Source organism: Cinclus cinclus, chromosome 20, assembly GCF_963662255.1.
Source record: "Cinclus cinclus chromosome 20, bCinCin1.1, whole genome shotgun sequence".
In the NCBI taxonomy this organism is placed as follows: Eukaryota; Metazoa; Chordata; class Aves; order Passeriformes; family Cinclidae; genus Cinclus; species Cinclus cinclus.
The window spans coordinates 1,541,748-1,565,530 of NC_085065.1; the positions used below are offsets into that span (position 1 = coordinate 1,541,748).

General features: G+C 57.1%; 1 protein-coding gene across 1 annotated transcript; it reads right to left on the bottom strand.

The window, feature by feature from the left end:
• Nucleotides 1–733: 733 nt before the first annotated feature.
• On the bottom strand, nucleotides 734–19,190 carry PIK3R6 (phosphoinositide-3-kinase regulatory subunit 6). The gene is made up of 21 exons (XM_062506312.1): nucleotides 19,178–19,190; nucleotides 18,054–18,137; nucleotides 15,653–15,744; nucleotides 13,640–13,708; nucleotides 13,009–13,141; nucleotides 12,011–12,080; nucleotides 11,464–11,647; nucleotides 10,637–10,784; nucleotides 9,612–9,698; nucleotides 8,831–9,020; nucleotides 8,423–8,677; nucleotides 7,729–7,819; nucleotides 7,296–7,298; nucleotides 6,868–6,984; nucleotides 6,310–6,420; nucleotides 4,094–4,184; nucleotides 3,376–3,446; nucleotides 3,052–3,142; nucleotides 2,612–2,682; nucleotides 1,530–1,642; nucleotides 734–890 (listed from the first exon to the last, which is right to left on the bottom strand). Exons 1-21 carry the CDS (start codon nucleotides 19,188–19,190, stop codon nucleotides 734–736), a joined length of 2,241 nt encoding a protein of 746 aa, XP_062362296.1.
• Between the last annotated feature and the right edge of the window lie 4,593 nt (nucleotides 19,191–23,783).

Sequence of the window (23,783 nt, forward strand, 5' to 3'; positions counted from 1 at the left end):
CTCTGGTACAAATCAACCATGATACCTATACAAATAATTTATCATCCATCTACATCATTTACAGCTGTACAGAACAAACTCGGACATATACCCCACACTCCAAGCGAGCTCAAAGCCTTATGGCTTCTTGAGCATTTTCTTGGTGTGCACAAACCCCACAGTGAAGCCCCAAAGAGGCAGAGGGGTACAGGTCACCCCTTAAACCCCCCATTATCCCAACATCAGCTGCTTGTGCAGGGGTTTCCTGATGTGCCTGTGACCCTCCTGCCTCCCTTCAGGGACAGAATGTTTGCTGCCCAAGTCTGGCACAGGGGAGCACCAAAAATGTTTGGGCAGTGAGGTGAAAACCTGATCCCTCTGGGCTGTGAGACATCTCCAAAATAAAGATCACTGCTGCCAGCTCCCCAGGCTCCACAGGAGAGCCAGCACCACCTCCCATGGATCTTCCTCACTCTTCCTGAACAGAGGAGCTCAAAGCTTTTCCCTGACTTGTGGTAAAGGTGAAAGCTCAGTGCTGCAGCATAGCTGTGCCCTTGACAGGGGCTGTCAGCCACGGTCACATTGTCACTGGCAGGGCATGGCTGTGCCCTCCGAGCTTATCCTCCTCTGCTGGGGCAACTCTTCACACCACTGCCATTTAAAGTCACCACGGGTGGCTTTTAGTGTGTTTTCTTTTCCTATGTCCTCTGTGCTGACCCCACATCATAACTCACACCAGCTTTTCCCGTTTTCTTCACTGCATGACGCCAGCAAAAGTGTTGATGGGCAGCAGCAGAGACTTAGGCAGGTACTTGACAAGCCCCACGTCTTCTGTTTCATGAGGGCTGAATTTCATGGTCCTGGTCTTCTGCAGGCAGTAGCTGGGCTCGAGGCAGGGAGACACCTCCAGTCTGGAAGAGCAACAGAACACATTTACTGCATGTTCAGATCTGATCTCTGAGAAAACCCCAGCTCTCTGCACTGCTTGCTGGGGGAGGGCTCTCCCACTGCAGGACACAGCTGCTTTTATGCTTTGTCCAGCTGGGTTTGACTGCAGAGATGAGCTGCTGTGTGTCAGTGTTTGACACAAACCCAAGGTGCTGAGCCTGGCTCAGGAATTCATAGTTTATGTTGGACCTTGAACCATCAGCACATCCCATGTCACCACAGCTGCTCCAGGCACATTATTCCCGGCCATTTCCACAGGGCTGGGTCCTCTGCCCCACCTACACCTGCTGGAGACCCCCAGGTGAGGGATGCAGTCAGTGCAGAGAGCAACAGCATCATGATGTAATTCATAATTCAGGAAATCTAAGCTCTGTTTGTCCCTGGAGGTGCCTGTTTTTCTACTGGCTCAAAGACAGCACCTTTTGTGCAAAGAACCATTTTATTCCTAACACCATAATCCAAAAACATAAATGCAGGGGAGCCCCAGTGTGCCCTGCTTTCCCTGGAGAAGGAACGTGGTGTTTTTGTCATGGATGAGGATCAGGGCTTGCTGGAAGGCAGGAGGGGATGCAGGGCAGAGCCTGGCACCACAGGGTTCTCACCCGATCACGTCCCTGTAGGTTCTCCTGCTGTCCTTGTCCAGCCGCACCGTGAAGGGTCTCTGCTCTGGGCTCCTGATCTTGATATTCCGTGTTTTGAACTTGTTTGCCACAGCCTGGATGGGGAGAGGAGGGGGAGCCTGCTGGGGGTGTCCCTCCCATCCCCATGCTGCGTGCTGTTTGTGACAGGGACAGAAAATTACATTTCTCTGGTTTTCTTGCTTAACCTCAGATGTGACACAAAGTGAATGCTTTCTCAGAATTCAGAACCTGGCCGTGTTTTGAAAGGACAGACTTTCCAAACTGGCAGTCCCTGCACAGTCCCTGCTGTGAGTTTGGGATGTCTGCTGTGGGGCGTGGTCTGTTCTCCATGGCCATGGAGTGTCTCTGTGGGCAGTGGGGACTGCAGCACCTCGCTATTCCCAAAAACCAGGTGAAAATGAGCAAAATGTGCTGGCTAAAACCACCAGCTTGGAGCCGGAGGCCCCAGGGCCCAAATGACAAAGGCACACTAATATTTAATGCCACCCAAACTGCAGTGGCACATTACCATGGGCATTCCTCTGGGGTCTACTGAAACTCTCAAATAAAACAAAAAGGACAGAAGTCAAAATTTCAGTCCCCACTCTAACAAATTCATCTCTGTGAGCTGAAAAATAGATTTGGTGAAGTTCCTGCTCACCATTTATGCTTTGTTGAATTATTTTTTGTGATCTCTGGGGGGATTAATATAGGGAGAGCAGTGCAACTGAAGGTGTGGAACTGATGGAGTTGATGGCCGAATATAGACCCTGCCCTCAACCCAAGTGGGGCCAAGATTTATTCCTCCACTTTGTCCCTGCGGTCACAGAGTAACCCCAGCAGCAGCTCAGGCATTCAGGGGCTCCTGAGATAGGATTCAGTGTGGCAGTGACCAGCAGGGAGTGCATCTGGGACTGTGGCTCAAACATCCAGACTTTTCCATGGAAAATAATTACAAAATGCCCTCCGAGCAGTGTGGCCCCAAAGCCTTCTCCTCCCTTCAGGGCTGCCCCTTTCCCCACTGTTGTAAGGGATTCTGCCCCCTGAGGATCCCCAGTACTCACTGAGAACGACCTTCCTGCCAAATTGTTGATCCTGATGATTTCGGTGATGGTCACACTCAGACAGCCCAGGTCTGTGACACAAGCAGAGGGTTGGTCTGGGGCCATAGCACAGCCTCAGCTCAGCCCCACATATGGATGCACTGACTGGACACACAGGACTCCAGCAGAGTCCATGGGCAAAGGAATTGTGTGTGATCATGCTCAGGGTGGAAAGCTCAGAGGTTGTGCTTTGAAAGGAAGGCTGGAGCAGAGGGAAGATGCTTAAATCCTGTCTGATCCTCAGATATGTCATTCCTGAGAAAGCCCCAACCAGACCATGGGAACACCAATATTCTTGTCACCGATCCCACTCCACAGCCCAGACACAGCTGGCACCAAGGACTGTAACCAGATTTACTCCACTGAGCACCAGAAACCTCAGCAAAGCAGAAAGAACCCACCTTCAGCCTCCTCACCAGGGATGGCTTTCATCAGCAGGCCCGTGGAGCGCAGGGACAGGGCCAGCTCCTTCTGCCGGTCACTCAGCACAACCTGTGGGCAAGGGGCAGTGTCCTGGCAGTGCCCCTGGCAGGGGGCTGAGCGTGGGGGGGGGGCTGGGGACAGCTTGTCACAAATACAGGGTGAACTAACACCACAGCCTCTCTGTCCTTGCATGGAGAGAAATTCCAGACAAAGAGGGAGGGTCAGAGTCCCTTTAGGAGACCTGTGCCTTGCTGGGCATCCCTGGGAGCAGAAACATTTGGGGTGCAGGGAGCCCCCCTCACCTTCCTGTAGGTCACTGTGAGATTGATGCCAGGGCCATCCAAGGTGCTTTTCTTCTTGGTCGTGCTCAGCTCTGCAAGGAGGGAACCAGGTGGGATTCAATTTCCCTCATCCCACCTGTCTGTGGTCAGCAGAGAGGGATCCTGTCCTGGGCTGAGCCACCCCAGTGTCACACAGTGACCTTCTGTCACACTTTGTCCCTTCTGTCCCTGCCTTGGGAGCTGAGGGTTTGTGCCAGTGGGACAGGCTCACTGCAGGCTCTGTGCCCAGCCTCAGGGACAAATATCCATTGGATTGCAAGCCAGAGTTCACTGATGGAGGAGATGGATGGTGCTTCTGGAACAGTCCAGCCTTCAAGCACTCCTGTTCCATCCCTGGCAACTCGAGGAACTGCATTTCTAACAGGAAAAACATCTGGCTGTGAAGCTCAGCTTGTCTCCTCAACTTCATCAGGACTCTGGTCCAACTCCTGAGCACCCTGGAGTCAACCAAAGGCACAGACCACCAACCCTGGCTGAGCCCAGGAGCCAGCAGCCACCAGGGCTTCCATTCAGCCTGATTTCCTGGGCCCAGGAGGGACATGGAGGCGTTTAGGGAAGTCTGCCCAGGAGCAAGGAATATTGCTCACGGCCTGCAGCTCTGCAGGCTGAGGGGTGGTGTGGGTGGGATGTGGGGATGGAAGAAGTCCTGCCCAGGCTGGGGCTGGTGGGACACACACACCTCTGTGGGAGGGGCTGTCCTGCACCTGGGTCAGCAGCTCTGTCAGGAACACATCCTCAGCTGGGTCCTGTGTCGGGTCCTGGAACAGCACCTTGAAAGAGAGGAACATCGCTGAGAGGATCAATGCTGAGAGAATCAACTTTGGGAGACACACCCCTGAGAGGATCATCCCTGAAAGACACATCCCTGAGAGGATCATCCCTGAGAGACACATCTCTGAGAGACACATCTCTGAGAGACACATCTCTGAGAGACACATCTCTGAGAGACACATCCCTGAGAGACAGAGCCCTGAGAGACACATCCCTGAGAGACACATCCCTGAGAGACACATCCCTGAGAGACACATCCCTGAGAGACACATCCCTGAGAGACACAGCCCTGAGAGACACAGCCCTGAGAGACACAGCCCTGAGAGACACATCTCTGAGAGACACAGCCCTGAGAGACACAGCCCTGAGAGACACAGCCCTGAGAGACACAGCCCTGAGAGACACATCCCTGAGAGACACATCTCTGAGAGACACAGCCCTGAGAGACACAGCCCTGAGAGACACAGCCCTGAGAGACACAGCCCTGAGAGACACATCTCTGAGAGACACATCTCTGAGAGACACATCTCTGAGAGACACATCTCTGAGAGACACAGCCCTGAGAGACAGAGCCCTGAGAGACAGAGCCCTGAGAGACACATCTCTGAGAGACACATCTCTGAGAGACACAGCCCTGAGAGACACAGCCCTGAGAGGAACATCTCCTCTGGCACCCTGAGGTGTCACACGAGGCTTTTAGCTTCTCCAGAGTAGCCAGGGTGGAGCTGGGGCCTTTTCATGGCACTCTGAGATGGGGGAACTGCCCTGGCTCAGCTTCCTGAGCTCCAGGAGTGTGGTGGGCCTTGCCAGAAGCCCCGGGGACCTGGCCAGTGGAACCACGGGCAGTGTCCCCTGCCACTGGATGTCACTGTGCCCTCAGAGATGAGCCAGCTCCTAGCCACACGCCCACATCACCAAGGGCACATCCCCCAGGCCAGGCTGATATGTTGCTGAGCTTCAGGGGACGCAGTTCACTCTGATCCAACCTAAATCTCCAGGTCACTCCAGCCCTATGGATTATTTTCTTTTCATGGGCTTGTATTGGGCAAGGTGTGAAGAGCATGGCCTGGAGAATCTCTCCCAGACTCTCCTGGCCCCACAGCCAGCTCCTGTGGGCCTTGGCTCACATCTGTGGGCAGCTTCCTGCAGCCAGAGAGGAACAGGGGGGTCCTGAGCCAGAAGGGAGAACAGGGGCAGTGTCTGTGGCTGAGGCAGCTCACACCCTGCAGGACAGGAGAGCAGCTCAGGGGCCTCCATCTGAAAATCACATCTGGAGCCAGCTCCTCATCCCCTGCCTGAATCACCCACACTCTCACTGCCAGGTTTTACCTTGGAGGAGAGGAAAAAGGAAGAAAATTTCACCAGAAAATCCAAATGCCCAACCACAAACAGAGGTCCAGGTGCTCCAAGGACTGTCAGGCTGTGGGTTATTGGTGAAGTCCTGGGGATGCTCCACCAGGAATTACCAAAGTTCTTTGCAAGCCTTGTGCCAGTTTGCTCGAGCAGGGGCTCCTCCTGTGCTGCAATAGGTGCCACAGTTGCTGTGAGCAGATTCTAAGGAGCTCTGTGTGTCATCCTGAGCTTTGGAGGGGCTGCCAGGGCTGCCAGGGGAGCAGGGAGGGGAGCATTAATATTGTATGCCCAAAATTAACCCTTCTCTGCTCTCCTATCAAATGCCAGGCCTCGCTCTGATACCATTTCAGACCAAAGCTGACAGGAAATAAATCAAATGGTGCTGCAGGAAACCCTGCAAATCCCCCACAGGTACAGGGAGGTTTTGGCAAAGCAGCTCAGCAATGCCCTGTTTGCTCCCATCATCTGAAGCAGGAGGAGGTACCAGGGCTCCTGAGCACCCTGAACCCAGCAGAGCAGGAAATCAGTGACCCTGTGAGGAATTTCAAGGCTTCCTTTGCTGAGCTGAGATCCTGAAATGGCCCTACCAGGATCACTGGCTCCAGCTGAGCTCCAGGGTTCTCTGGCTCTGGGAGCTTGGCAGGGAGGGATGGGTTGGGGGGAACAGGGATCCAGGCTCAGATCTGCTGGGACCCCGCAGACCCCGCTGGCTCTGCACAGCTGTGCCAGCCCTCGCAGGGCCACTGAAGGCCCGGGGGCTGTGCCACCCACCTTGACAGAGTGCACCTGGAAGCAGACGGGCTGGGTGCCCATGCGGGCGTAGTAGGCGATGACATCGGTGAGGAACAGGTCGGTCACCAGGGCCCTGCTCGGCGACGGTGGCTGGGGGGGTAAATCATAGGCTGGGTCAGCCCCTGCCACTTCTCAGAAACCCTGCCACAAAGTCACACACTTTCCTGTGCACAGAGTGAGGGATGAGCTGTCCTCTGGCCTCGCCACTCACAGGGAGTGGGAGCTGCGCCCACCTCTCAGCCCTTTTTGTGTAAGCTGCCAACGGTGGCTCAAAGTGCTGGGAAATGAGAGCTGGGGGGCATTTCAGCAAAAGTTTTCTCTCTTGAAATCTGCCATTTCCTGTCCCCGGGTCAAAAAAAAACATCACAGCAAATGGTTCTTGTGGGTTAAGGCAGTGTCAGACATGGGCACCTCCTGGCAGGGCCATGGGGAGGGTTTGCAGGAGAAAATCTCAGTCTGGGGATGGAGAGCCCTGAAGGGCACAGACCTCTCAGGTGCTGCAGGTGTTTTTGGGAAATGGGGAGGTTTTCCTCATACCATGGTGGCCAGCTTGGGGATCATGTGACACAGGGTGTTGATGTTGCTCTCGTACCAGGGGTCAGCCCTGCCCAGGTACCTGGCCACCTCACACAGCTCCTCGGGGCCAGCGTGGTCCTGCAGGGGAAACACCAAACTCACAGTCACTCCAGCGTGGGGACTGTTTGCTTCTCCTGGGCTTGTATGGAGCAAAACATGAAGAGAAGGTCCCGGAAAGCCCCTCCCAGCCACTTCCAGCCCTAAATCCAGCTCCTGTGGGATTTGGCTCACACTTATGGGAAGCTTCCTGCAACCAAGGAGGAACAGGGGCTTCACCCTGTCAGGAGCTGTGAGGAGGTAGAGAGACCTCTGAGATTCCCCCATCCTTTCCCTTTCCCTGCTGCACTTACATGAGGAATGAAAATAAGGAATACTGATTTTCTTTTAACAGCCTGTTTGTCAGGGGTCACAGCCAGCTCTGGGACAGCTTAAAATACCCTAAATACAATTGTTTATTTACCTCTGTCTTGAGGCTGTTCGAGAGGAAGGGATATGCCTGACATAACCCACAAGTAGAGACTCGCAGGCCCAAAACCCGGGCCATGGCCAAGGAGGCAAAGCCCTCAATGAGCAGCGACTGCTTCCCCTCAGCATCTGGGAGGTGGGAAAAGCAGCAGCCCTTGGCTAAACCTCACAGATTCTCCTGCAGCTGAGGCCTGGAAGCAGAACTGAAGGAGCTGCAACTCTAAACTGAGCCCAGCAGCTCCGTGATGGTTCCTCCCCTTCTTGTTCTGGGACCAGGGCAGGAACGGGCGGGAGCTCCTGGATCCCCCCGTTCTTCCTTCCCCCAGCCAGCCACCCCCGGCACTGCCCAGCGCTCACCGCAGCGTGTGGCTGCCCCGGCAGCACGGGGATGTGGTAGAGCTGCAGGTTCAGCCTGGGCGTCAGGAACACTCGCCGCGCTTCTCGTTTCCTGAAATGAAAAATGAGATGTCCCGAGGGGAAGGGGCAAAACGTGGCTCCTGGACAAGGCTGGGCAGTGCTAGGACACTGCGTCTGCTCTGCCACGCACCCCCCTCACTGCCTCCTTTCCCAGGATGCGCCCTGGCTTCCCAAAACAAGCACGGGGAGGTGATGGAGAGTGCCAGAGAGGATTCTGTCAAGGCCTGGTGTCCCTGTGCACCCAGCTCTGCTCCCCAGGCTGCCCACACTGTCACCCACCCCCGCTCCACCCCTGGGGAACCAGCTGGGGACAGCCGGCTGGGAAACGGCTTCTCTGTAGAATTTTTCCCTTTGGCATGGGATAACACCTTGCCTCGTTTGTTGTTCGTTTAACCGAGCCCACGGACAGAGGGGAGGACTCGCTGCGTGTCTCTCTTGGGCCAGGAGATCCTCCGGTGAGAGTCGGAGGGTCGGAGTCTCTCGGTGAGAGCCGATCCGAACAGCCGGGTCCGAGCCCGTCCCAGGGAACGCTGAGCCCAACCCCGTCCCCAGCCGCTCCGGCTGCTCCAAGAGCCTGAAGGGCAAAGCAGCCCCCGTGTCCTGCTGTCGCCCAGAGCCCGGGCGGCCCCGGTACCTGAGGGAGTGGAAGGCTTGTGCCAGACGGCCCAGGATGCGATCGTCCCCCAGCAGCACCACACGGGCGGTGTGCAGTCTCTGGAGCGGGGCCGCGGGCTCCGGGGGCATTCCTGCCCTCCTGGGCAGATTCCCGGCGGGCTTTCCCCCGGGGACAGCGCTGCCAGCCTGCAGCAAGGCCACACTCTCCAGCGGGGACAGCTTCTTCTTGATGCCGCCCTTCCTGTGGAGCCGGGAGCGCTCGGGGTCCGCAGCGTAGGGGGCACAGCGGGCACAGGGAGAACAGGGGGCACAGCGGGCACAGCGGGCACAGGGGGCACAGGGGGCACAGGGGGCACAGCGGGCACAGGGAGAACAGGGGGCACAGCGGGCACAGGGGGCACAGGGAGAACAGGGGGCACAGCGGGCACAGGGCTCCTCCTGCGCGGGCAGGTCCCGCTCGATGCCGCTGTCCGTGGACAGCACGGAGAAGCGGCTCTGCTCGCAGCAGCCACAGTCCATGAGCATGTCCTGCATCTCGAGGGGGTCCATGTCCTGCCCGAGGCAGTCGGGCTCGCAGCTCTGTGACAGCGGGCGGAGGAACAGCACCAGCTCCTTCCCTGCGGGCACGGAGCAGCTTCAGCAGGGAGAGGCAGGCACGGCCAGGCTCAGCCCTGTCCTCCCCAGCTTCCCTCCTCCCAGGGACACCGCAGAGCTGAGATCTCCGCCAGCAGTCTGGCAGTCTGGCAGTCGGCCCTTCAGTCCCACCTTTCACTGAGAGAGCTCAGCACCACACCAATCCCAGAGTCCCAGATTTGTTTGGGTTGGAAAGGACCTGAAAGAGCATCTCATTCCCATCCCCTGCCATGGGCAGGGACGACTTCCACCAGAGCAGGCTGCTCAGAGCTCCATCCAGCCTGGCCTCGGACACTGCCAGAGGTCCAGGGGCAGCCACAATAAAGTCAGGTACTCTGGGTACCTCCTACTGCAGCCCCAGCTCCTTCATCCCTTCACAAATCAAATTCCCTGACCAGGCCCCAACAGCCCCCAGGAAGGAGGGCTGGAACAGCCAGCACAAATCTCCATGAGCTTGGCCTTGGGACAGTGATTCCAAAACTCCCTGCCCAAGGGTCAGGGCTAAGTGACCCCTGTGGGACAAGAACCGCAGGCTCAGACCCCACCCAGCTCCCCCCAAGCCCTGGGACACTCACAGAGCTGCTCGTCTTCTGTCCACAGGTGGAAGCTGATGCTGGGGTTGGGCAGAGGGGTTCCCTGCAGCCCTTCCCGGGGAGCATTCCCTGGGAGAACAAGGATGCTTGGAGCACATGGGAGCATTTCCCCACACAGGAGCACGAGCCCCCAGTGCTGAGCGCTGGCTGAGGCTGCCCTGGGGCTCTCCCTCTCCAGTGCTCCTGGCCAGATGTCAGGATGTGAGGCCTCTGCTCTCACAAACTGAGCCCTCACGAACTGTCTACACCATTGGTGGGAGGGAGAAATGAAAATGGGGAAACTGAGGCATGGTCAGGAGTGAAGAACCTTGCTTTGCAGCCAGCAGAGGGACTGCAGAATAAATAAACATTCCTCTAGCACTGGGCCTCCAATGCACATGGTGATCTGAACTCTCTGATCCCATCAACACCGTCTCTTTTAACCCATGAGAGCTCTGTGGCAATACTGGGACAATTTAACACTCACTGCCCTCAAAAGGTGATGGTCCCACCCCCCTCACCGCCCCAAAAGGTGATGGTCCCACGCCCTTCCTGGCACCACTGGCTGCTCGTCCCAAAATCCTGCACTGAGACACTTTTCAGCCTTCTGGGGAGGGGGTTTGGATGCAGGGAATAGCCAGCAGAGGAACCATGACCCCATTTCCCTCTAGCTACCCCATATCTGTGAAGGATTGGGATTTTGTTATAGTTTGTGTAGCTCCAGTGGCACCAGGCTGGAACAGAGCATGGCAGAGGTGGCAGGAGATGGCAGTGCCACCATCCAGCACATCAGAGAAAGGTTTGGGCAGGAAGGGACTTTAAAGCCCATCCAGTCCCACAATTCCTGAATCAGCAGAAGGAATTTCCATTGTCCCTTTCCTCGTGACAAATCTACCTTCCAAGTCCAGTTCTCCCTGCTGACGATGGGGTCACTGCAGGGAGCCTGATCCTGCTGCTAAAGGGGATGGCAGGGACACAGTGGGACAAAAGGGTCCCTGTCCCAGTGGGAATGTCTGGCTGGGGCTCACCTGCAGGCGAGGAGCCCAGGAGGCCGTGGTAGATCCTCTCCAGCCGTGCCGTGTGCTGGCCCCGGTCCGAGCCCCCCTCGCTGCCTGTGCCCTCCACGGCCACCACCACCTGCTGGAACCAGTGCTCCACATCCCCCGGGGGCAAGGCCTGTTGGGAGAGGGGCTGTGAACACCTGCAAACAGGGAATGATCCAGGGGCAGAAAGAGCAAATGAGTCCTGCAAAAATTGCAGGAAGCAAAAATTGTTTCCTGGGGGACACAAACATCCTCTTGTCCCCGGGACAGATGCTGGCTGTGCTGGCTGCTTAAAGGTCCTTTTCTGGCAGCTTTGCAGCTGATATGCACCGTCTCCCTTGGGGCATCCTTAGCAGTGCTGGCACTTGGGGTGACTCTTGGGGGATGAGGACAGCAGGCACACAAATGTGTCCTTGCAGTGGAAAGTGCTGAGAGCCCCTGCAAAGTTTCTGAGCAGACATTTGTGTTACTGTAGCTCCACAGATCCTTCCAGGAGGTTTTGGAGAAAACAGATTCAAACCTTTCCCCTGAGAGAGGGCTCCCAGAGGAGATAATAGAAGCTCTGCTTCAGTTTTGCTGGACAAAACCAACACTCAGACTAAGGGTTCCAAACTCTGGCTCTGCTGTAGCCACTGCTTTCTATTGGAAGGGTGTTTGGGTTCAACCCCAGCCCAACTCTGGGGCTGCTGGGGCTGGAGACCAGCGCTGAGGAGCTAGGGGCTTTCTCCACTTGCCAAAACACCTTTTGCTTCTCCAAGGTGTCCAGCCAGAGCAGGACCATTGGAAAAGCACCGGAGGAGCTGCTGTATTACCTGGAGTCGGGCCCTGAGGCCGTGGATGTCGCAGGTGTCACCCAGGGCTGCCTGCAGGGCGTGGGTGACCACGCAGCTCATGCAGCCCTGGGGGCTCTGGGACACCTGGGCTGCCTCGGTGTCAGTGACCAGCGCATTGCAGATGACTTCGGGCAGCAGCTCTGGGTCAGCAAAGATGAAAATCCTGGTGGGGCAGCAGGGTGGGGAAAGGGGGAAATGTAAATTCACATCACCAACATCAGGGCTGGCAGGAGCAGCTCACGTCTCGCTTTTTCCATTGTTGCTGCTGATATTCCCCTCCTTCACCTGCCTCCCTGCCAAGGACAGCTCCCTGCCTCCCAAAATAATTTGGGACACAGGAGGAACGTGCCTTCCATTGCAAAGTTTTAGTGAGGTACTGGGTGTCACCCAGCTGAGCACCCCAGACCTGGTTTAGGCCCAGGCTATCTGTTCCAACCAAGATTAATTCTGAGTGTTGGAAAAGGACAGGTTTCCCTTAGAGACCACAGAATAAAAGCACCAAGCCCTCCCAAGAGACAGCACTCACTTCTCCTGGTAAGGGAACGGGGCACTCGGCAGGCTCTGCTCAGAGATGACCATTCTTTGGTACAAGGTTCCTGGGAAGGGCAGAAACACACGGAGTGGGAGCAGAAGGAATAGTGCAGCTCTTGGGACAGCCCAGGGCTGCTCCCAGGTGTAAAGGCTGAGGTGGCTCTGCTAAGTCAGGGAACACCCACTGAGATGAGGCTAAACAGCCAAGAATTGGGCCAGAGCTAAAAACAGCCAAGGAGAAAGATAGGCCAGGCTCCAGAAAAAGAAACCTCCTTCTATTCTGGGATGATTTCCTGTGTTTCCCTTCCTCTGTTTAGGGCATTATGAGCTTGGGAGCGGAGCTGGAGGCAGGAGGAAGAGCTCTGTCCCCAGGGCCACATGGGGATAGTGTTTGGAGCATCTGAGGAGCACCAGGGATCTCTGGATCAGGAGAGAGGCACTTCCCCCTCCCCCTGCTTAGGGGTGAGGATCCATCCACCTGCCCTGGCCCAGGGACAATCCTCCTGTGAATCCAGTGATGTTCTGAGAGAAGCCCTGCTGGAGATCCCCTCTCTCCACACTGAGGCATTCCCGTACCAAAACTCAGGGCAGATAAAGGTACCCCTTGGAGCCGCAGCCAAAGCAGTGCTGGGGAGAAGTGGTTGGGGTGGAGGGGGTGGGCTGAGGATCCCCAGAATGGCACCAAAATTCCCCACCAGGTTTCTCCTGTTTCACCTCTCCCTCACATGGTGTCTGCATTTTGCTCTGTTCTAAAGGATTGCTTTGAAAGGCTCCTATCAAAGAAAACTTTGACCAGAAGAATTTCAATGAGAACAGAGAAAAACAACACTGAGAAAAAAGGAAACCAGGTGTCCTTGGGCTTGCTTCCTCCATGGGGCTGTTCCCTGCAGCTACCACTGACATCTCAGTGCCCATGGGGCTGGTTTAGAGCTGATTTTCTTCAGACCATCCCTCAAGGGCCCAGCCCTTCCCAGTGCCAGGCTGTCCTCTTACCTGGGGCTGTCCTCTCCACCTGCACCCTGCTGGCATAGTCCAGCCCAATGGTGCAGAAGGGCTTGGGCAGGGTCAGCAGCCTCTTACAGAAGTCATAAACCCTGGCACAGAGCTCGTCAGGGATGCAGGGAGCCTGCAGAGGAACAGGGAAGTGAGAGCCAGTGATCCCCCAAACTGCCCCAACACAGCCCCCAGTCTGGGAGGGCACCAAATTCACTGTACCAAATTCACTGTACCAAATTCACTATACCAAATTCACTACGGATTTAAATGCAAAACATGGAGCAGAATTGGGCCGTGCAGCAGTTTGGGAACCTCCAGCAATACCCACTGGAGATTTGGGACGCTTTTTTTTTTTGCCAAATTGTGGCTGCCTGCACCACCATGCACTGAAAGGCCTCCAGAAAAGGGATCCGGTGGAAGGACCTGGCATTCTGTGTGTCACAGGGACATGGGAAATGCACAGCTGAGCCCACTCGGGGCATCCCAGGGCTTTGCTGCTTCTGCGTGGCTCTTCTGGGTTGTGAGGTGGTCTCTCCTGTGGCCCCTGATGTCGCTGGCTGCTGCCCCAGCGAGGCCCAGGGCAGGCTGGTGTGTCAAGGTGCAGTTCCCTTACGAAGGCACAGCTCACCTGTATCAGGGTGTACATCAGCGTGTGCATCAGGGGGATGATGTAGTGCCGCAGGTCCCCTCGTTCTGCCTGTGGGAGCAGAGGGCAGGGAAGGCACAGTCAGGTCCTGGAAGGATGTTGGGCTGGGCAGGAGCAGCCCTAGAGCCCTCAGGGTGTGCCAGGTTCTGTCTCTGAGCATGGGAATTCATCCTGGTTTAAGGGGTGATCCCTGATTCGGGGTGGGCTTTGGGATCCCTCCCCAGGCTTCTAGGGTGGGCAGAACGTCCCTGGGGAGGGGCAGAGGTGATGGTGGGAGGGGGAAGAACATTTCCTAACTGAGCCCATTCAGGAGCCCCTTTCCACTCCCATGGGGACACAAAACCTCTAGAAAAATCCTGTCTTGGGTTTGGTGAGGTTGGGAGCAGAGGGAGCAGGGAGGTGTTGCCATCCTGTGTCCCCATCCTGTGGGAATCCGAGGGATGCTCCAGCCCCTCCCTGCAGTCTGGCCTGGCTCTAACAACAGCTTCAGCATTGGGAATGTGCCTGGATAAACCTGGGAAAGAGATTCCCACCCCAAAGATAATTCTGGCCCCTTTCCTCAGGGATGCTGAGCTGATGGGTCTGAGTTAAATGGAGATGATGGCAGCAAAGCCTGAGAAAACATCAATAAAATGAACTGCAGGGAACTACTGGGTTGGTATCAGCCCTGGAAGAACTCAGGCATGAAATTACTAAATTATCATCCCTGCTTGGTGCTGATGGCTCAGAGCTGCTGAGGATTGAAAAAAAAAAAAAAGAAAAAAACACAAAAATCCCAAGTGACAGGGATTTCCTGGAAGAGCTTCAGGGAGAGGAAGGGAATTACCGAGCAGCAAGGATGACACTCCTCCTGGGCAAGGGAAGAGAAGAGTGACAGAGTGATAACAGCTAGAGGGGAGGACTGGCTTCTGCAGAGGAAAACAGCCCTCAAACCTCAAGGAGAATCCCTGAATCCACAGCCTAGGGTGTTCCTGTCTGGATCTGTGAAAGCCACTGGATAAAATCCCTCCCCAAGGCACTCATGGAAACAGAACTGCGACATCACAAGAGAGAGCACCTACAAATAATCCCAGAGCTGCTTCAGAGGCTGGGACTGGGACTGGGATCCCTGCTGGATGTTCAGTGCTGGGTGCAATCAGGGCAGGGCTGGGCTGGCTGGGAACTGGGATTTGGATCACTGCTGGATGCTCGGTGCTGGATGTGTGCACAGGGATGTGGGCTGGGCTGGCACAGCCCAGGGGGGACACGGGGGTCCTGAGGGAGGTGACAGGCTCAGCAGGGCTGCTCCAGCCTCCCAGTTCAAAGAAGAAATAGCAAAGATGCAGAGAAAATGTGGTCCAGGGGGGTTTCTGGACAGGGGACAAGGAGTGGGGGCTCAGCTGTGGGGTAAGGAGGAGCAGGAGGGGAACGAGGGCTCTGGGTGAACTGAGGCAGGCTGACAAGAAAGCAAAGGTGCTGCTTCTGGGGACATGACACGTCCCCAGCCCACAAACCAGCTCACACCAGAGATTTCCTGCAGAGGTTGCTGCAGGAAAGCAGAAACCATCACAGGTTTCACCGATGGCACCAGGGCAGGGTACGGGGTTGGGTGGGGTGGAAATGAGAGATGTGGGGGCGGAATTTCCGCTCTACCTGAGGCCACAGAGGGTGGGGTGGGGGAAGTTTGGGGTGCTTGGGAGGGTTTAGCAGTGTGAGGGCTGCCTGCTGTGGGCTGCTGTGCAGGGAGGAGCCTGGTGGGTTCCTGGCTGGCTCACTGTCTCTTTAGGAACAAAGCCTGGCCCTTAAGCATCGGCTGGGACAAGCCCTGGTGACCAGCAGGGTTTTTCACTCCGTGCTGAGCCCCAGAGCCCAGCCAGGTCCCAAGCCCTAAAACGCCTGTTTGGGGTTGAGTTGAGTCCATCCCTCTGCCTTGCCCCAGCCCTGGCACAGAGGGGCCAGCCCTGCACTCAGGGCACATCTGTGAGGTGGCACTGCTCTCTCTGAGGTAGCACTCACCCTTTCCAGCTCCTTCACCAGGATCCTGACCAGCACACAGCTGGTACTGGGATTCTGGTCGATTTTCTTATGCAGGGTCCAGCGCAGCATTCCTGAGAAGGGAGAGCCAGGGAAGGTCAGGTCACCAAGGGAGGGATCCAGGTGAGCTTTCACAGGGGAACCAGGGACCTGAGTACTGGAGTGCAAAAATCCCCTCTGGGGCGCTGCCCTGACATCACTGAGAGCTAAACCAGCCTCTTCTGCCCTCTGTTTCCACCTCTGCCCCTCTGCAAGGGCCAGGCCAGCCCCTGCCCTGATCCGGATACAGCACTGGTGTATCAGATCTAATTCTGAGAAACCCTTGGCAATGGCTCTTGGAGATCCTAGGGGTGGGTGCTGGAGCAAAGCAAAGATGTGAAGTTTGTTTCCTGTTCCTCTGTTCCTCTGTTTGTGCCCAGCTGCTTTCCCTAGAGGTCCCAAGGAATTTGGGATCCTGCTGGTCCCAGCACTGGTCCCTGGCTGCCAACAGCTCACCCTCAGTTCAGGGACCAAAAAATCTCTCAGCCCTGAGGATGCCACGGCTCATTCCAGGCAAAATCAAATTTAATTAACTGTAAAATATCCTGTGTGCTCTAAGGAAAATCAGTTTTTCAAATTTCGTTTGGTTTCCTCAGGCTGTAAGATTTTCATCCCCCAAACACATAACACAGAGGAATCAACAGTGCCGGCCAGCACCCCCGGGGCAGCCAGGGATGAACTGGCCAGGGCATGGCAGAGGAACATCCCGGTGGAGAGGGACTGGGACATTCCAGCTCGGGGCTCCGTGAGCCGGGCAGGGCTGGCTGAGGGGTCAGCGTCAGCCCTGGGGGCTCTGCATTTGTGTCCCAGCTTAATGCAGGACCCAGGGTGAGCGAGGGGTGTGCAGGGGTGACAGAGCCTGCAGGGGCAGTGCAGGGGTGACAGAGCCTGCAGGGGCTGTGCAGGGGTGACAGCCAAGCGGTGTGACAGCCACACAGGGTGACAGAGGCTGCTGGGAGCGCAGGGGGTGACAGCCACGAGTAGTGACAGCCACGAGGGGTGATAGAGGCTGCAGGGGGTGACAGCCAAGCAGGGTGACAGCCAGGGAGGGTAACAGAAGTTGCCGGGGCATGGGTGCAGCTGCTGAAGGATTTGGCGCCTTCGGGAGAGTGTCAGGAAGGGCAAATGAGTGAAGCCACTGTGTCACCAGTTGGCTCTGGCGGGGGAGTAGGGGTGCTGGGGCAGGCAGTGCCAGCAGAACCCGGGCAGTGCCAGCAGAGCCCGGGCAGTGCCAGCAGAACCCGGGCAGTGCCAGCAGAGCCCGGGCAGTGCCAGAAGAACCCGGGCAGTGCCAGAAGAACCCGGGCAGTACCAGAAGAACCCGGGCAGTGCCAGCAGAGCCCGGGCAGTGCCAGAAGAACCCGGGCAGTGCCAGCAGAGCCCGGGCAGTGCCAGCAGAGCCCGGGCAGTGCCAGAAGAACCCGGGCAGTGCCAGCAGAGCCCGGGCAGTGCCAGCAGAGCCCGGGCAGTGCCAGAAGAACCCGGGCAGTGCCAGAAGAACCCGGGCAGTGCCAGCAGAGCCCGGGCAGTGCCAGCAGAGCCCGGGCAGTGCCAGAAGAACCCGGGCAGTACCAGAAGAACCCGGGCAGTGCCAGCAGAACCCGGGCAGTGCCAGAAGAACCCGGGCAGTGCCAGCAGAGCCCGGGCAGTGCCAGCAGAGCCCGGGCAGTGCCAGAAGAACCCGGGCAGTGCCAGCAGAGCCCGGGCAGTGCCAGCAGAGCCCGGGCAGTGCCAGCAGAGCCCGGGCAGTGCCAGCAGAACCCGGGCAGTGCCAGCAGAGCCCGAGCAGTACCAGAAGAACCCGGGCAGTACCAGAAGAACCCGGGCTGTGCCAGCAGAGCCCGGGCAGTGCCAGAAGAACCCGGGCAGTGCCAGAAGAACCCGGGCAGTGCCAGCAGAGCCCGGGCTGTGCCAGCAGAGCCCGGGCAGTACCAGAAGAACCCGGGCAGTGCCAGAAGAACCCGGGCAGTGCCAGCAGAGCCCGAGCAGTGCCAGCAGAGCCCGAGCAGTACCAGAAGAACCCGGGCTGTGCCAGCAGAGCCCGGGCAGTGCCAGAAGAACCCGGGCAGTGCCAGAAGAACCCGGGCAGTGCCAGCAGAGCTCGGGCAGTGCCAGAAGAACCCGGGCTGTGCCAGCAGAGCCCGGGCTGTGCCAGCAGAGCCCGGGCTGTGCCAGCAGAGCTCGGGCAGTGCCAGAAGAACCCGGGCAGTGCCAGCAGAGCCCGGGCAGTGCCAGCAGAGCCCGGGCAGTGCCAGCAGAGCTCGGGCAGTACCAGAAGAACCCGGGCAGTGCCAGAAGAACCCGGGCTGTGCCAGCAGAGCCCGGGCTGTGCCAGCCCGCTCACCTCGGTCGCTCTGGCAGGAGGGGTGGTGCCCGTCCAGCTCCCGCAGCAGCGCCCGCACCCGCCGCAGGATGTCCGACTCCAACTCTGCAAGGGACAACGGGGACGTGAGCAGGGCCAGCACCCCCGGGAGCCAGGGCAGGCCAGCCCCGAGGGGGACACGGGGACAGAACCCTCCCCACGGCCCTCAGAGCCCGGGGAACCGCGATGGAAACACAGAGCTGTTCCCGAGGCCACTGGAGCGGCTCGGGAATGCCACCGCACGGACTGGTGGCACCGGAGCCAAACTGGAGAGCAAAGTGACCCTGCAGGGATGAGGAGCTCTGCAGAGAACAGCTCATGCCTGAGCCGTGAGAGCCTTCCTCTCCCCCTGCGCAATAAAAATCTCACATTAAATATAGAGAGGAACGAAATGAAATGAAATGAAATGAAATGAAATGAAATGAAATGAAATGAAATGAAATGAACAACCCAGAACCCCGCAAACGGGAATTGTGCCATAAAGGACTATTTGAAACTTCCTGCTCTTTTGCTTTGTGTGTGTTTTTAATTGTCAGGGAAAGCTTTTCCTGAGCACTGATATTAATCCTGTCCTCTCCTCCTGAATCAAAGCAACCCCAGTGCTGAGTGTTCCTCACGGGGAGCAGAGCAAAGAATCTGACCCAGCACAAACAAGAGGTACTTTGATCTAAAAACAGAAAAAAAAAATCCCAAAAAAACCACACACACAAAAAAAGAAACAACAACAACAACAAAAAACAAACAAAAAGCAAAACAAAAAAAAATACCCAACAGCATCCTGACCCTGGGAGATCAACAGCATGTCTGAAACAGCATGAAAATGGAAATGGGGGGAAATGGACCAAAATACACAAAAAATAATAGTAATAAAATATAAAACTACTGTAAAAGTCAAATGTTTTGTCAGATCTGAGTGCCCACACTTAGCAAAGCTTCAGGCTGCCCCTGCACTGCTTTGTGCCTCATTTCCCATCTTCCAGCAGCACCTGCCAAGACCTTGGAAAGCATCCAGGTGTTTGAACATAGGAAAATCCAGGTGTAAGAGGTGGGGGAGGGTTTATTCATTGGCTCCCTTCTGCAGCCCCAGAGGCCTCAGCATCACCCACCTGAGCTCTCCATGGCCGGGCTGAGGCTGCAGCTCGTGGGCGACTGCACAGAACTCCTCACAGCCCTTGGGCATGGCCTCGGATCCGGGACTGTGCCTGCAGAAAATGAGGACACACTCGGCTCAGGTCGGGATGGAGATCTGGGTCAGAATGAACCTTGGAAGAGCACAAAGTCACCAGCACCCTGTGGGGCAGAGGCAGAGCCCTTAGGGGGAGCACAGGCTGTGTTTGGGGCACAAACACACAGTTCAAAGCTGATTCCATTGGGATATTTGGCCCCCAAGGCCTCCTGCAGCAAGGAGCTCCCCAGGGATGAGCAGCAGCACCACCGAGAAGGGCAGGATCAGGATCCTCATCCTCCCAGGATTTAAGAAATGTTCAATTTAAGTCAAACTGAGCCTGAAATGCAAGGTTCATTTCGGAATAAGAAACACAGAGGAAACCCTGAATTTCCAAGATTTAATATTTTTTCTGTTTAATTTGAAGAATTAGGGCCAACCTTCACCCAGATAGTTCCTAAATCTGTAACTCTCCACCACCAAATCCAACAACTCTTCAGCTGCAGGAGGAGGAGGGACACGTGTGGGTGTGTTCCTGCCATGCACTCGAGCCCCTGAACACCTGGAGCCTCCAGAACCCTCCCCAGCCCCGTGTGGGCTCTGTCCCTGCCCCTGAGGCTGGAGAAAGGTGCTGGCACTGAGCTACACCTGTGGATTTCCATCACCCACCAAGCTCCGACGGCAGAGAGGGCAGGGGAGGAGAGGACACAGTGTGACAGTCCCCTGCCTTCCCCTGGCACCGGCACTGTCCACCCAGGCACCAGCTGGCACCCCAGGGCAGAGCGGTGGGCATGGGCAGGAGGCTCCCACGGCCCGGGCACCACCGACCACAGCCAGGAACGGGGTGTGACCGCTGGAATGCCAGTCTGGGACACAGGAGAAGCTCAACCAACCCTCCTCATTTCCAAACTCCCAGATCGCCCCTTGAATCCCTGGCTGCAGAAGGGAAGGGATGGTTCTCCTAATCCCTGGAGTGCACAAGACACCGAACGCCACCAGCAGCGAGGCACAGGGAGGAGGCTGGCGCTGCCAGTCCCAGAGCTCAGCTCCTGCCGGAAAAGCCCCGAAGCCACGGGAGACCCCCGGCCCTGCCCTCGGGCTCCTGTCGGCTGCGCTGCCGGAGGAAGCAGCAGCTAAATGCGGCTGAAGGTGTCGGTGGCTTCCCACATCCGCATCCTCCTGGCACTGCGGGGGCGAGCGCTGCTGGCCGGCCAGAGCTTCCAAATTTAGCAAAGATCAACGTGAGCTCCGCCTGCCTGAGAAACTCTGGTTCTCGGCTCACCTGTCTGCTCCAAAAAGGCTCCTTTTCCTCCCCGGCAGCAAAGAGCAGCTGAGGCTGAGCCCACGGTGCACCTGCCTGCTCCCAGTGCTTGGGTCTCCCGGGAAAATTCAACATAAAGTGACAAAACCTGGTCCCCAGCACGTTCAGAACCCAGTCGCGCTGTCCAAGGGAGGACAGGCAAGTGTCAGGGGAGAAGAGGATGAAAGGACATGCACAGGAACAGGCTCTGAGGAAGAGTGGGGACAGACAGGGTCCTGCCAGGCTCCAGCCACTGGTTCTCCCTTGGCCAGGACCAGCAAAGGAACCCAAATGAGCAGAAATTCCCCATTTCCCTGGGATGTTTTCTGCCTGCTGTGCTCCCCGAGGCTGAGGGTACAGCCCTCAGCACCGGCTGTGCCCCATCCCAGATCCTAGCAAGGCAGGCAGGGATGATGCCAGCCCAGAGGAAGGGGAGCACTGGGCACTAGAGCTCCCCACTGCAGCCAGCCTCTCTGTGTGCCACAGCCCTCCTGAAAGGATCCCTGGTGCAAGGAACAGGAATTGTCCCCATTTCTCGGGATGGACCCTGTTGCTGGTCCCAACACCTGCTGGACTCAGCCCCTTCACCTGGGAACCCCTCCCTGCTCCCCAGAAGGCCGGGAAGGTTCCCTGATCCACACCAGGAGGGTTCTCTGCTCTCTGTCCACCTCCTACCCTGGATCTGCTCCCTCCCCTGCAGCAGACACGAGGGACAGCTCATCCCATAACTGAGCATTTTGCTGTCTGCCAGCTCAGCAGGACCAGAGCCTTCTCTGCATTCATCCCACTTCTTTGCAGGGCTGCAAATCTTCACTTCCTCTCTGCAATTCTTAAAATACCCATGGCATCAGCTGGATTTTATTTCTTTTGCAGGGAAAAAAATGAAAGAGGAAGGGCAAGAAGAGAAGTCACAATTCTCCCTTCAGGTTTCCATAATTCTGAGATTCGTAGTGGAAAACCCCTAAATGACCCAAAGCCACCTTCTCCAAGAGTTTGGGGCAGTTTTGGGGAACACCTGTCTCTATTCTTAAAAATGAGAGACTTGGCAGTGAAAGTGCAGCTCACTCTGGACACTGGCAGAAAAATTCACATGTTAAAGGGAATCGCAGGGTTAAAGAGAATCCTCCTGTTCCAAACTACTGGTGCTGGAGACGTCAAGAGCAGGACCTGGCTGAGCACGGGGTGCTGAGCACCCCACAAACCCCTCCTCAGCCCCTCGTTTGTAGGGGCCAGGGAGGGGAGGAGTTTGTACCACTGCTCGGTCTCAGCCCAGCTAATCCAAGGTGAAGTTGTCCCATTTTGGGGTCCTCCAGCCTCTGCCCCCCTCTCACCTCTCCATCCTCCCCCTGCTCATCCCACTGAAGTTTCTTCCTCCTAAGCAGGGATCCCTGTTTGCTCGGACCCAGGTGTGCACAAGGAAATTGTCACCTCCCTTCAGGGGTATCCCTTCCCTAATCCTTACAGGCAGGGAGGGACGCTGAGGACAGCGCCCCAAGTTCTGGGGACACCACTCCGAGTGCTCCCTCCCTTCTCGGAGGGCTGATCATGAGCACCAAAGACATTGTCACCAGATGGGTACCAGCAGATCAAACATCACCCTGTTGGCTTTTGGGAGTGTCTGGAGGGTCCTGGGCAGCAGCAGGTATAGCCAGCAAGTCACTGTTCCCATAAGGTCATCGGTCCCCGCTCAGAGCCCAGGCTGGGCTGCTCCTTGTCCTCCACCAAGGAGGATGCACGTTCACTCAGCCCATGTTAGGAACCACTGCAGGAACAGTTCATCCCCGCAGGAAAGCACAGCCCCGTCCCCACAAAAGGGTATTTCCCTCTTAGCCCCGCGGCATGGGTTGAAGCTGAGCCCTTTGTGAGGTGAGACTGAAAATCCCATTCAGAGGGACGGGGACGTGTCCATCCAGGTGATCGATCTGCTTCAGCCCCACCGTGGACAGCAGTGGCTCAGGCTGTGAATGTGGGGCTGCACAGGCTCCCCGAAGCCCTCCTGCTCTGTCTCACAGGCTACCAACACACACAGTCACTAAACCCCAATCCCCCCCCCCCCCCCCCGTCAGGTGAAACACGAGAGGCACAGAAATAGCTGAAGCGAGGCAGAAATAGCTGAAGCCACGAAAGAAAACCTAACCCCAAACCCTTCTGTGGTGGGAGCTGGGCTGGCAGCAAGCGAGGCTCTTCTGGGAAGCTCTAGCGTGTCCAAGATCCTCTCTCTGCTCCCCCACACCAAATGTCAGTACCTGGAGCCGGGCTGGCCACAGCCAGACTGGAGGATGTCCCTGTCCCCGCTCCCCGTCTGCCGGAGCACAGCTGTGCCACAGCGGGACATGGAGCACATCTCTTCGCTCTCCCCCAGTTATATTTATCCGCTCCAAAGCCACCTCCCCACGCCTCCTGCAGCCCGTGTTCAATTACAAATTCACCGCCCGGGCACGGCTGAGCTTTCCTGGCGTTGTTTATCAGCTCCACCACGGAGAGAGAGGGGAAAGCTGCGCCTCGCCCCGGCACAGGAGAGCGGCTCTGCCCTCTCCCCATCCCACCTCCGTCACCGCCCGGCCCCAGCCCTTCCCACCCTGCCGCAGCCGCCCGGGCTGGTCCCTAAGCAAGGAAGGATCGCACAGATACCATCGGCAGGACGAGCGAGAGGTTCAGCGCCGGAGCTTCCTGCGGGAGCCGTGGGGACGGCTCAGCCCGAGGGGACACACGAGCACATGGGCTCCGACAGTGTCGTCACGGCACGACAAATGGCCTGGGGACAGCCCAAATCTGCCACCCCTTCGTGCCGCCCTCCCCAGTCTGCCCGCGGCTCCTGCGGGAGAGGCTGGTTCTGAAAGTGGCACATCAGAGCCTGGCACGGCTCCCGGCATCCCCCCAGCCCGGGCTTCCTCCTGGAGCCGGCACGGCTGGAAAACGGGCACGGGATGGGACAGCATGGGATGGCAGCCGGAGGGGGATGTGTGGGAGCTGAAGGGTCGTGTCCCCCAATCCGCGCTGGGGATCTGACATTGCATCCTCTGGGCTGCCCCAAACTGCAGCTGGCAGCTCCGAAATGCTGAGAAATGGTTCCAGAAGCATCCCCTATGCCCTTTAATCCCATTCACGCATTAATCCCTCACACCCCTAGTCCCTTAATCCCCCTACACCCCTTAAACCCCCTACATCCCTTAATTCCTTACACCCCTTAATCCCTTACACACTTTAATCCTTTACACCCCTTAATCCCTTACACCCCTAGTCCCCA